This window comes from Clinocottus analis, unplaced genomic scaffold (genome assembly GCF_023055335.1).
Source record: "Clinocottus analis isolate CAN_PGR_092001 unplaced genomic scaffold, fCliAna1.0.p SCAF_15, whole genome shotgun sequence".
NCBI lineage: Eukaryota > Metazoa > Chordata > Actinopteri > Perciformes > Cottidae > Clinocottus > Clinocottus analis.
This window is the reverse complement of record NW_027175876.1, coordinates 1,732,629-1,745,603: the sequence shown is the minus strand read 5'-3', so window position 1 is coordinate 1,745,603 and position 12,975 is coordinate 1,732,629. Positions and strand designations below refer to the sequence as shown.

General features: G+C 42.1%; 1 protein-coding gene across 3 annotated transcripts in view; it reads right to left on the bottom strand.

The window, feature by feature from the left end:
- Positions 1-1,209: 1,209 nt before the first annotated feature.
- evlb (Enah/Vasp-like b) overlaps positions 1,210-12,975 on the bottom strand; it is a 39,351-nt gene continuing 27,585 nt past the window's right edge. For 2 of the 3 annotated variants that reach the window (XM_068577710.1, XM_068577708.1), the window contains exons 3-13: positions 12,667-12,844; positions 8,210-8,276; positions 5,258-5,325; positions 4,483-4,727; positions 4,294-4,403; positions 4,042-4,081; positions 3,741-3,792; positions 3,381-3,438; positions 3,180-3,240; positions 2,959-3,016; positions 1,210-2,249 (exon numbers count right to left, since the gene is read on the bottom strand). In XM_068577710.1, the coding sequence (XP_068433811.1) occupies positions 2,212-2,249; positions 2,959-3,016; positions 3,180-3,240; positions 3,381-3,438; positions 3,741-3,792; positions 4,042-4,081; positions 4,294-4,403; positions 4,483-4,727; positions 5,258-5,325; positions 8,210-8,276; positions 12,667-12,844 (975 nt within the window). In that variant the 3' untranslated portion in view covers positions 1,210-2,211. The remainder of the gene's footprint in view (positions 2,250-2,958; positions 3,017-3,179; positions 3,241-3,380; positions 3,439-3,740; positions 3,793-4,041; positions 4,082-4,293; positions 4,404-4,482; positions 4,728-5,257; positions 5,326-8,209; positions 8,277-12,666; positions 12,845-12,975) is intronic. The other variant, XM_068577709.1, reaches the window with a different exon arrangement.

The window sequence follows — 12,975 nt, the reverse complement described above, 5'->3', positions numbered from 1 at the left end:
ATTTTCTGAATTTCCCAAATCTGTTGAGTAAAAGTTGCTTATTCAACTTGAATGAGATGAAATTGAGGAATCAAGCTTTGCATACCCATCAAACTTTGGTATTTTTAATGCAATATTTATAGTTGTGTTATTTAATGTTAGTATTGAGTTATATTTCTTCACGCGTAGTATTGTTCAATTGGACTAGATATTTGCTGATTTAGGTTACATATATTTTGATAGATTTAGATTTATTCTTCTGATAGTCACTCATATAGTAAAATATTTTTGTTGTTTAGTATAGTTTTTTTTATTTTTAATTGTGTAACACTGTGGGCACCTGCGGTTATATGACAAGGAAGGTACAGGACCAGCATTCTTCAGGTTGGGCCTATAGCTTTTTACTAGAGCAGGAGAGGCAGCAATACAATCTTTTTTGTTATTTAATTTGCTTGCTTGTTTTGTTTTGTTAAATAAATAATGAGAAACACAGAATCCTGGATAGACAAGGAACTCGTTTGCCTGCATAAAGCACACACCCATGGTGCGTCAGTGGCCCTTTGATCTGTGTTTAGTTTAGATTTGTTGGGACAAGGAGCCACTATGGATTGATTTATAGTAGCGTTTTAGTCTTACCTGATTTTTTTATTTTTTTTTGAGAGTCCAGCACTACTGGAAACCTGTAAGATGGATTTTCAACTTGTATTATCAGTACTATGACCTCCACTGACACCTTCTGCCATTGCTGCATGTTTGTATCCAACACACCAAATACTTTATGTAGATGCAAAGTTGTGTAAACTTGAGCAATTAAAGTTAAAAATCAGGAACACGCCACACTCCTATGGCTGAATTTATAAACTGGTGTTCTAATTAATTCAATTTTTATAATAAACACTTTCATGAACACTCAGTAAATTAGTAAATCAATACATGAATTGATTATCTGGGCTCATCTTTTGAATCTATTGAGCATAAAACACATTTGCAGGACACTTTAACAGCATCTTGATCGTGTGCAACACTTGCATGACACAATAAGGTTTCACAGAAACTGCTCGGATGTTTCACACGTCTTTGCTGCACCAGCTGGAATGTATGGCACCTATTCAATAAGCACATGTTTTTGTGTTGAAAACAAATGAATGGAGTCCGACAACATCACCAGACCGGCACCGAAATAGCATCAGAAGAAACACAAAAGGAACAAGACAGCCTCATTAATCCAAGACATTGTTCACAGTTTTATTTGAATTCATTTTTAAAGTTAGTGCGTTTCTTTTTTTTCTTCTTTTTTTTTACCAACCAGGAAGCACTTTGTATTAAAAGGAGAGAATAAAATAAAAAATACTTCACCATATCCTTGCAGCCAATAAACATTTTATTAACAACATGATCACAAATACTCTGGTGTATTATTTATTTATTTTTTTGTTTAGAAGATTGCAATATCCAAAGAAGTTTATTCCACCCTCGGGTTCAGGTCGGAGCCTGTTTTTTTTTTTTCTCTCTGCCGTTGTTTCACACACAACTGTGTTGGCGAAAGGGATAAAAAACCTTTAAAAAATGTTTCAGGTTAAATGATGAGAATAATTTTTTTGGGATGTGCTTGCATCTAAAACGAAAAAGAAATATAAAATAAAAAAAAGGCTGACATAAAATGATGTGCAATTATAATTATTGACATTATCATTACTATCATATTCTCATGATCATTTCCTCATTGTTACCATTGCACTCACTACACTACTACTATTCATATCAACATTACATTGACAATCATAAAAATGATAGTAATAATAATGAAAATGATAGTAATAACAATAATAATACAAAGTTTTAAACAATATTGTGAAAAAAAACAAAAAGCAAATAAAACCATATTCATTTTGTCTATTTTTCTTCAGGCAGAGGACACAGGGGCGAACAAACAGAAACAGAAAATGTGAGGAAATCAGAGGAATCGGTGTGAGTGAGCCCCATTCACGTCCAAACAAACAAACCAAGTGTTACACAGACAGGTTGCAGGCGTTGCAGCAACGTCGCCGCGTTGCGTTCAACACCACAGCGGAGCAGGATGAGTGGATGTCACAGTTTGGGCCTCCGTTCCTGACTTCTCTCTTCTTCCTCCTCCTCCTCCTCCTCTTCTCAGGGCCACAGTGGCGGCTGCAGGGGGGCAATGGTTCAAAAAGGTGGTTCATGTCGGGTGAGGGGGGGAGTGGCTCTGAAAGATTATGTCGTGCTAATTCGACTGAGTTCATGTCTAATGGCTGGAAGCGAAAGAGAGAAAACGAGGGACAACGTTAGGTCGACAATACGACGTTAACAACCCTCACAACACAACACTGTGTCTCCACTGGCCTAAGTAGGGACGTGGACACATTAAAAGTGACGCTAAGTCATCTGTAGAACATTTTGTAGTTCGAGGTGGGATATTTTCAACATTTGAAAAGTAACCCTGACGATGTAAAAGTGATCAAAGTTGTTGGTTTCTCGTTTTTACGTTGAAATATTACGTTTTTAGAAAATTAAGTAGAAAACATTTGACCCTGGTCGTAGTTTGACGACGCTACGCTGTGATTGGCAGCCAGAGTTTAAGGGTCAATTCGGCTTATAGATAGATAGATAAATAGATGGATAGATGAATAGATGGCTAGATAGAGTACAAAGTTATCTCAGCTTTTTCTGCGCTAAATCATTAATTTTTTCTTCTGTCCCCCAGAATCAGATGAATATGTTTACAAAGTACCCTCCACACCTGCAACTATGAGAATAGATGTGTTATGGAAAGTAAACAATATGAAAAAAAGAAGGTATAAAGGTTCCTTCGACTCTAGTGCAACCTAGTGGCCACAGCTCTACATAACTATCCTCCAACCGGTCAGATGACAAATTAATTACTCATTAACACAATTAACGGGGAAGACACGTGTTCCTAAAATGTTGATGGATTGTGCATCAAGAGAAAATGAAACATACCATCGATGATTTCATCCTTCACTTTGTGCAATTCACGAAACACCTCTTCCAAGATTTCCTAACGGAGCAAATAGATCAATAAGTGCTCAACACTCGTTTCTGTATTGACTGTAGACATCTTCGCACACAGGAAGCGATAAGAAGAATCCAATTGAACCCTTGGGAAAACAAAGGATTTTTTTTTTGCACAGTGTGCAGTTATTATATTGGGTTTTCTTTACCTGTTTCATCCTATCGAGGTCTTGCGAGTCTGCGTCACTGCCGCCCCCCGCGGGCCGTACCCTGCACGACACAACAAGTACAAGAATGAATCCCTCTCTGTCAGAGCCACTGCTCTTCTTCAGCCCTCACACACACACACACACACACACACACACACACACACGCACACACACACGTGGAATGCTGCTTCCAGCTCTCACCTTGAAACCACCGACCTGTCTGCAGAGTTAGCTCGGTCCCACGGCTTCTTAGCTCCATCTGGACGACAAGAACGACCATTTACTGACATTCATAGTAGATAGATATCTTATATTCTTCTCCGTTTCCTTTTCTATATCACCTTTTGTCCTTGAGACATATTTAAGGACACTATAATTGTATGAAGAGGCATCATAACCACTATCCTCTAAGGACAAGCGTTCAACACCTGCTATAAAACATTAAAATAAACATATTTCTTCTACTTCCATCTGATGTGTGTCTCTATGTTTCTTTTACAATATCTTTGTCTTGACTTGACCATGAGAAAATACACAAAACACAGTGTTTAGTGTACCCACCTGTGGAATTCTGTCCACTCCGGGTGCTGGGTGACGGAGAATTTGGGTCGTCCTGAAGGAAGACGTAAGGATTAAATCCTTTATTACCACTTATCGTCGGTACAACATCGGTTTATTTCATTTTCCTCTTTTGATTGTACGTGTTTTCCTCATTGCCGTGATTTGTTTTCATCCCAATAATCATCCCCACCTCCCATCCGACTCTGCCTCAATCATCCTCCAAATTATCTTTTGTAAATCACAGAGTGGAACACGCTTCATGAATTGCAAACATCGCTGTTTTTCCCCCCGTTTCACTCACATTTTGGCTGTCCTCGGGCCTCTCTGAGGCTGCTTTCCTTCTGGGGAGAAAGAAGAAGCCTCAAGTAAGAAGAGAGCAATGTCAACACTTTTGAAGAGTGCAATAATAATAATAATAATAATAATAATTATCACTAACGGATCCTGAACCACCCGTTGATTAAAGGCTCCTCGTGACAAATTACACCTAATTTAGCTGCAGGATGTCGATGCCAAATTGTCTCTTGTGGGTTTCTGCACACATTGCTCTGACCTTCGCGCCAACAGAGCGTTCATCTCCTCCATCAGCCCTCCGCTTCCTCCACTCGAGCGGTTGGCATCGTTTTTGGCGCCTGAAGAGGCGCTGGAGCTGTCGTCTTGTGGCTGTGGAACAGGAGAGGAGCGGCGTTACTCTCTGGTTTTGGTAGCGCAGGTTTTGTCGGAGATAATCCCGGCGTCTCACTCTTTGAACGCGGCGCAGTTTGGCCCCGGCGATCATGGCGGCGAGGCCCGTCTGGGCCGGGGATTCGTCCGCGTCGCTCGGGCACATGGGCAGCGGCGGTGGGAGCGGAGGCGGGGGAGCCCCGGCTGAAGGTGGTGGAGGTCCCGGAGGCGGTGGAGGAGGAGGGGGGCCACCCATGTTCATGGGAGGAGGTATTACAGGGGGGGCCACGGAGAGCACAGCAGGGTGGCCCTGGAAAGGTGAACCTGGAGGGAAGGAGGGAAGGAGAGAAGGAGGGAAGGAGGGACACGTGATGTTGAAGACTCGATCTGTTTCTAAGTGTATAAGACTGCACATTGTATAAACACATGCATACACTTCAGTTGGCGTGCTCTTTATGGCGAGACACGAGACAAACACATTGTTTTTTATGCACTGATCAATTTTGTATTTCATTTGTGGCTTTTGTTGCTTTAATAACGTGTTTTCTTTCAAATTATGGGGAAGAAAAGAAAAGGAAAAATACACATTTAGGCGTGTACTTTGTCATACACTAAATGTTCCAGTTTCATATATTCTGAGGGTTTTTGTTCATTCAGAGCCTGTTTTATGAGTATTTTTACACTTTCTTTATCCAACGTTCAGATTTCTGTCCTGTAAATGTGCAAATTTGATTTTAAAAGAAAACATTTTCAGAAAATATAAGCGTCTTCATAATCAACTGAGTGGTTTTGAAGGTGCTATCTATGAGTTAAACCCTTTCCTTCTCCACTCTCTCCCCTGAACGCGAGTGTACCTGAGTTGGACGACCGAAGCTCCCGCTCCATGTGCGCCTGCATTTGCTGCTGCTGCTCCATCATCTGCCTGCAGACACAGGGAGGAAACACTGCCGGTCACTTAGCATCACAGATGTCACGTCGTGTTCGCGGTGCTGTCGTTCTGCAGGAGCCGACTGCTGCCTCAAAGCTGCAATGAGGGACTTCATCAGGGCCAAATCAAAGTGGCACGTAACCTCAAATGTCTTCACGCGCAGTAATTACTGCAGGGTCCGTCGTGCACGAGCCGTGACGGCACTGAATATATTCACTGTGACAGTTTCAAAATATAGTTTCCTCCACTTTCCACCAATAGAGGAGATGAAATACCATTCCTTCTTTTTTAGGTCAGTCATCAGTGTCTGCTTTCAATCATGTATTGAATGACTTTCCGAAAAGTGTTGAGAAAAACCAACACATTAAAATTGGAGGTTGTAAAACAGAAACAATGACGTAGAACTGAGAGTCAGGTGATAAAGATCTGCAGGTTTGTCAGAGCAACACCCTTCACATGGTCATTGAGTTCAATCTTAATACAGTATGTGTGTATGTGTGTTTATATATATATATATATATATATATATATATATATATATATATATATATATATATATATATATATATATATATTCTGATTGGTGCAGGTTTGAAATCATAATGCAATCATGCAATCATGATGTTCTAGCTCATGATTATTACTTACTATCTCATAATTTCCACTTTCTATCTCAGAATTATGATTTTCTATCTCATAATTATAACTTTCTATCTCATAATTATGACTTTCTATCCACTTTCTATCTCATAATTATGACTTTCTATCTCATAATTATGACTTTCTATCTTATAATTATGACTTTCTATCTCATAATTATGACTTTCTAGCCACTTTCTATCGCATAATTATGATTTTCTATGTCATAATTATGACTTTCTATCTCATAATTATAACTTTTTATCTCATATTTGTTCTTCTACTTGCGTAAATGGGCTTCCATATTAGTTTGGCCCCATACTGCGTAAAATCCGATTAGTAAATCTACTCTGAAGTTCGGCTTCATTCACTGAGCGACGGCCCTCACGCTGCGCCTCCTTCTCTTCATACATCGTGACGCCGTCATCACGCTGAAGGCCGCTTTGATGCGTGTCTCTTGCAGACTCAACATGACACTAAGTCATCCTCTCATGTGTTGGTGTCCTCACGGTGTTCCCCAGCAGCGCCACGCAAACGTCCTTCTCTTGTCTGTCCAAACCCACAGCGCCGTCTCTCCCTCATCTTTACCCCGACACACAACCATCTTCCCCTCACATCTCCCCTCTCTTTCATACGAGAAGCAATATGTGTGTCACGACTCAGGAGAGAGAGAGAGAGAGAGAGAGAGAGAGAGAGACAGAGAGAGAGAGAAATGGAGACTCATTGAGAGGAGGTGGAATTTTTCCAGCAGAAAGCGCTGAGCCAGCGACCTTCTGGACGTGACAGCAGAGCTGCTGAGCAACAACTGCCCTTCTGCCGCTGGAGAGAGATCAGTCAAATTCATTTGTGTCCCCCCCGACACACACACACACACACACATTCACACACGCGTAAACACACAATCTCCCCTCACAATTACAGACGTAATCCTTTCGTGCCAGAGGTTCAGTTTAGCAGACATGGGATCAGAGGGAGCCGTATACCTCCCGTCATATTTTGTACTCTTAAGCTCTGGCTCTTTTTTTTTGGATGGACCAATAGGCAGAGACCTGGGAGAGGTTTAAAAAGCATGCAACAAAGACCTAGTTGTGCCCGAGTCTGTGGAGGAAAATTTTAGTGAGCCATGGAAACTGCCTCAAGTGTCATTTCCAACACGGCTCATCCATTATTTTCGGATTATCCAATCTGCCAGCGTGAGTCAGGAAGAAGAAAAAAACGAGAAAAACAAAAGTGTTTTAGCCCTTTTTATGAAAATAAAATTGTGTTTTTAATCTCACTGTTACCCGTGCGAGTTAGTCCTGAGGAGGGGGGCAGATAAGAGGGACTTAGAGAGGGATGAAAGAGTTGAACTACAAGTCACTGGAGGCAGCTGTCTGCATCTCTCAGAGTTCATTCTTATTCTGACATTTGTCACTGGCCCACATCCTCTCCAAATAATCCCAGTTTGGAGTTCACCTAAAGTTCATTTACTGGTTTGGCGACAAGTTAAATGTTCCTCACGAGTCATCGCGAGTCATCCTACAAAACGAGTCGCTTGGCAGTGAATGTCACGTGACAGGTGGGGAGATCTAAATATAGCTGAGAGTCTTTTGGAGCATCCACTCGCTTCTTGTCATGAGCGATGTATGAAAACACACATTTCTGCCATCATACGAGACATTTTCTGTATTCGTCTTCTATTTCTATCAATATTAGGTTTCTCAATTAACTGAGGTGCTAATCAATATTTTCATTACAAATTTTACGTGTGTGTTAAAAGTGTCGCTACTAGTGACGTAATCACCACCCGACCGCAGTTCAATCTCAGCTCTACGGAGCGTTTTAGCTTCTTTTCCGCTCATTGTTTTTTTGTTTTACAGCCACAAAGCGTCATTTTCATCTGCAGGAAGCTGATCACAGAGAAGAAAGTGTACACTGTACCCAAAAGTTAGCTACTAACTGGCGAACACATGGAGCATTTAGCGGCTAAAGACACTAAAACAAGAGCTAAGTGTTTGGATTGTCCCTTCTGGGCTACTGTAGAAACACGGAGGACCCCGTGAAGAGGACCCGCTCTGTACATGGAGATAAACGTGAGGCGATTATACACTGAAGTAAACATACTTATTCATTTTATATTCTATTTCTGCCAATAGACGGTCTTCCTTTAAGATTTAAAGCCACATTTTTGTGGGCTTTAAATATATTTTAATATGTTTCAACCATTTCGCTGTTAGGTCTTCAGTCAAATGAACTTCACCTCGCTCTCTGGACTTCCATCTCATCTGAAGTTGGTCCGTTCTGGACATGGCGCTGGACAGCTGGACCTGAAGATGCAGAGGAGAGAGAGGAGGAAGAAGAAGAAGAAGAAGGAAGAAAGAACACAGATGAAATGAAGTTGACCTTAATAATCCATCACGAGCAGTGTAACGTTAATTGAAATTAGTGCCAGTCAAAAAGACAATTAACCACCAAATGACTTGAACAGCAGTTGATCATTACGTGCTCTTTCTTCGGTAATGAGCAATGAAAAGCAGATTAATCCCTCACTCTTGGTAATTGGTTCATCCACTTGTTCAGACGGAGGCAGGCAGACGATAATACAATGTGTGTGTGAGTGTGTGTGCGGCCCTGCTGTCACGCTGCTCGTGTGTGTTTACTCCCGTTACACCACAACGTGCTATTAAGAATACATGATGCTGTCTGGGAACATTATACCCATCACACACACACACACACACACACACACACACACACAGAAGCTGCGATGGAAGGCAACTTGTGGTTCAGGATTAGGAACCATAGTGCGAGGTCTGCAGTGTGTTTGGCAACCTTTAAATTGGGAGCAGAGGAAATGCTGTCGCCGGTTGTCGAGTCATTGACAAAAAGCTTCTGTAACCGCCGCTCTGTGGGGTCAAAGGTCACAGACGAGTGAGTATTTGAAGCACCTGAGAGGTTTCGATAAACGCTCGAAGGCCGTTCACGCTTCTCGCTTTCATCAAAATGAACCCCGGACAACGTCGTGTTCCGAGACGTGAGGTCCGTTTATTGATGAAAAATAAATCCCAGTGGAGAAAAAGAGGTTCGATATCAAAGATCTGGGACTCGCTTCAGGGAGCTATCTCCCCCCCGCCGCCCCTCTCTCTCCCGCCTCTTGCTTTATGATGAGATTTTGAGCTACAAGGCACTTTGGATGTAATCCGTTTAACACCGCAAAGTGAGATCTGCAGATGTGGAGCCAGATAGGGAACGTAATTAATTGAAGACACGATAAGATGAAGACAAAAAAAAAGGACTTCAACTCAGGGATTACAATCGAATCGGAGCGATTCAGCAGCTTTAAACAAAAAACTTTTTTTCTCGTCGCTGAACTCCTCCGGGGGAGGATATTAATCTTCATTGTTCCCGCAAACAACAACAGCTTGGGAGGAACAGCTCAAAATGTCCGCTCATGTTCGCAGCTTTGGCAGCGAGCTCTTCTTTTTGAGATTGAGGAATCGGACGATGAAGTCGTTTTATAGTTTATGAGGAACAGAGAAGAAACTTTGCAGTGCGTCAGGACATTTTTTGGTTGATTTGCAGTCGGTTTGCAATCGAGCTCTAAATGGAAAGTCTGTGTCAATGTCTACAAAGCAAACAACAACAAGTGTCCTCCATTTGACTTCCAAAGATGGCCGACCTCTCCCGGCTAATGAAACAAAAAGGTGTCTCTGATGTCAAGGTTTTTACGGCATCGGCTCCTTTCAGGGTCGATCCTCTCCGCCGCTCACGTCTCTGATGGAGGAGACTCTCTGGTGAGCCGACGAAGTCGATCGAGTGACAGAAAACCCCAAAATAACACGACAAAGGACCCGACTCACGCCGCTATCGGGTACCTCGTCCCTGTGAACTCACTCACAGCAGCAAAGTTCTTCCAACTTTAGCGCAATAAAAAGACATTTCTCCCTTTTAATCAAGTCTGTTTTTAAACTTTGACCTGAGAAAAGAACCAAAATGATTCTACTGAGGCAAAACACTGGTACACGACACAGGACAGAACATGGGGAAGTCACACACTTGTAGGAGTGGACACCTCAACTTTTAATAAGCTATAAACACACACACAACACACACACACACACTTGAAACAAAAGTGCAGACACAGAGAGCTTTAGTACCTACATGACATGCTGAAGAAGAGGAACCGGCTGTAGCAGACACAGAGGCACTGACAGACCCACTCCCTGCTGACCATCTCTCGCCATTAGCTGCCCTTCCTCCCCCTCCATTACCTCTCTCTCTCTCTCTCTCTCTCTCTCTCTCTCTCCCTCTCTCTCTCCTCACCTTCCTTCCTCCCCCTCCCCGCCACAGTATCATCTGTCATCTTCTTGTAACCCACACCTGCGGGCAGCAGCAGCGCAGCGAGCATCTCTGGTTAATGTTTCAAAAGGTCGGGTTTGTCTGTGGGCTGCGCTGACACACACACTCACACACTCACACACACACACACACATAACAGCGAGCTGATTAACGTTCATCTCCACTCCAGAAGCCTCGGTAAAAAAATTGATAAGTTTAAGTGAAACACATAATTATTGCTAAAAATGCAATTTAGGATTATCCTCAAACTCACTCTCAATAAATCTGTATTACTCAGATTTCTCTCACAAAAAATAGATGGACATCTCAACATTTAAGTGGAGGGTCATGTGTTATGACTGAAAGCTCCAAAACATCCACTAAATGGACCAAAGCGGTAACATTTTGGTCAATGAATAAATCATTTACCATTCCCATTAGTGAAGCTGTCATCGTCACTTATTCATTTAATTAGTTTTAGTTTAGTTTGTTGGACAAAATTCCAAATAGAGATGTACAAAAAAAATACAAAATACTGTCAGAAATAAGACAAAAGTCCATTGTCTCAATAGTTTAACTGCAATCTTTTAATTCTGTCTTACACCTGAGGTGTCTCTCTGACGAACTCTGAATCGTCTCAAACACTGTTATTTTCATTTGTTTATTGCATCATTCTGCCACAATCTACAGTGTTTACACTGCGCTCCAATGTGAGAACAACGCAGTGACCAAAAGGTCAAGGTGTGACCTTCCTGCCACTAGAGGGGGCCGGCACACCTCGTCCTGATCTGTGCCTTACGGGGTGTGAATGTGTTTTATAAAAAATATGTGAGATCTTCTTCCACGTAGGGGGGAAGTGACACACACCAACATACATTATAATGAAATGCCTCTTTCTGTCTCTCACACACACACACACACACACACAGTCGTGAAAGCTGCTATTTGTATCTGCACACACAGACTGGAGACACTGCTGGTAGCATGATGAACGCTTCCAGTCTGTTGTGTGTTTTTTTTACTCCACTTCTGTTTGGCTGCTGTCACTCGAGCCTCTTTGCCCCCCCCCCCCCCCTGTCCCCGTCCCCGTGTTATTAGGCTGATGAAAAGGTCTGCTCTCTAGCACGGGACCCAGGGGAGGTCTGCTCAATGACTCACATTAAGGAGCTGGAGGCGACTGCAGGGGGAGACACACTGCAGCTGCAGCAACGACGGGCAAGCTGTGATACTCACTCTGCCTCTCCTTCTATATCAATGTATGTGTATACACACACACACACACACACACACACACACACACACACACACACACACACACTTGTATATACACGGAGCTCAAGAGGAGGAGGTTGGCTCTCTTGCATGTGCATCCACCATTTTAATGAAGTCTTTTCCCCCCACGTCTTGACTTGCAGCAGGGACAACACAGCTGGGACTAATAACATAGATTTGTGTGCGACCTGATGCGGACTGGCTTTGACGTCTTGCTCACCGAGGCGACGGTAACCTCACAAGATTGAGCCAAGCGCCGCAGTCGCTCCCCACTGACCGCGAGACCCCCAGGGCATGATGGGTAACGCCTGGCTGTCGCCTGATCAAAGAGCTGATTGGCTCTTAGTGTAAGTAAAAAAAAATATCCAAATTGTCTGTGGGATTGTAATATGTAACATTAGATTAGTCTAATGTTCTGCAATGGAGGCTTAAGCAACCAAGATATTTTGTGTGCTTAAATTTTTTTAAATTAAATTAAAATAAAAATTAAATAACCTAGTGTGCTTAAAACCCCCAACATACATATATATATATATATATATATATATATATATATATATATATATATATATATATATATATATATAATACAAAATAAATAATAATAATAATTAAATATAAATAAAATAATTGAAATAAATAAAATAATGAAAATATATAATAAGAAAATAATATATATAAAAAAGAAAAAAAACAGCAATTGGTTCCTCCTGAACTTTCTTTTGACATGTACCATGTGAATATAGCTGGATTTATAAAAAACAATATATTAAAAAGTTTGCTTTTTACTGCTCTGATACAGTTCACCTGCCGAGCATTTCATCTGCTGACACAAATCTATCCAAAGCTATGTACTACTACTACTACTACTACTACTACTACTACTACTAATAATAATAATAATAATAATAAGCTGGTTGAGCCTCCTCTACTGTAATCTGCTTCCTGAATTGACCATATGTGAGCACAAGAAGCCAAAACATACAGGCTGATGCTCTAGACAGGAAGCTGAGCGACAGGTAGGTAACATGTGTGTGAGCTCCTCGAGGAAACCATCCATAACCGGTGAGTATTCCTCCATGTGCGACACACCGAGGGGAGACGCACCTCCATCCTGAGCGCTGAGCACGTTGAGGGCGAAGAGCATGGCGTTGGAGAAGGTGGTGGCCTCCTCCTTACTGGCGAAGTTGAGGCCATAGACCTGCCGGGCGTCTCGCCACTGGTGGAAGGTCGGGGTGGCCTGGTTGTACTTGAGGCCCTTCACTATGGAGTAGTTGATGACCACCTGTGAGGGAGGAGGAAGAGGGCGGAGTTCATTCAGAAACCAACAAAAAGGTACGAAATCTCTCTCTCTCTCTCTCTCTCTCTCTCTCTGGAGACTAAACATATCTACGCTAAGCTAACGGCGGCGTGTCC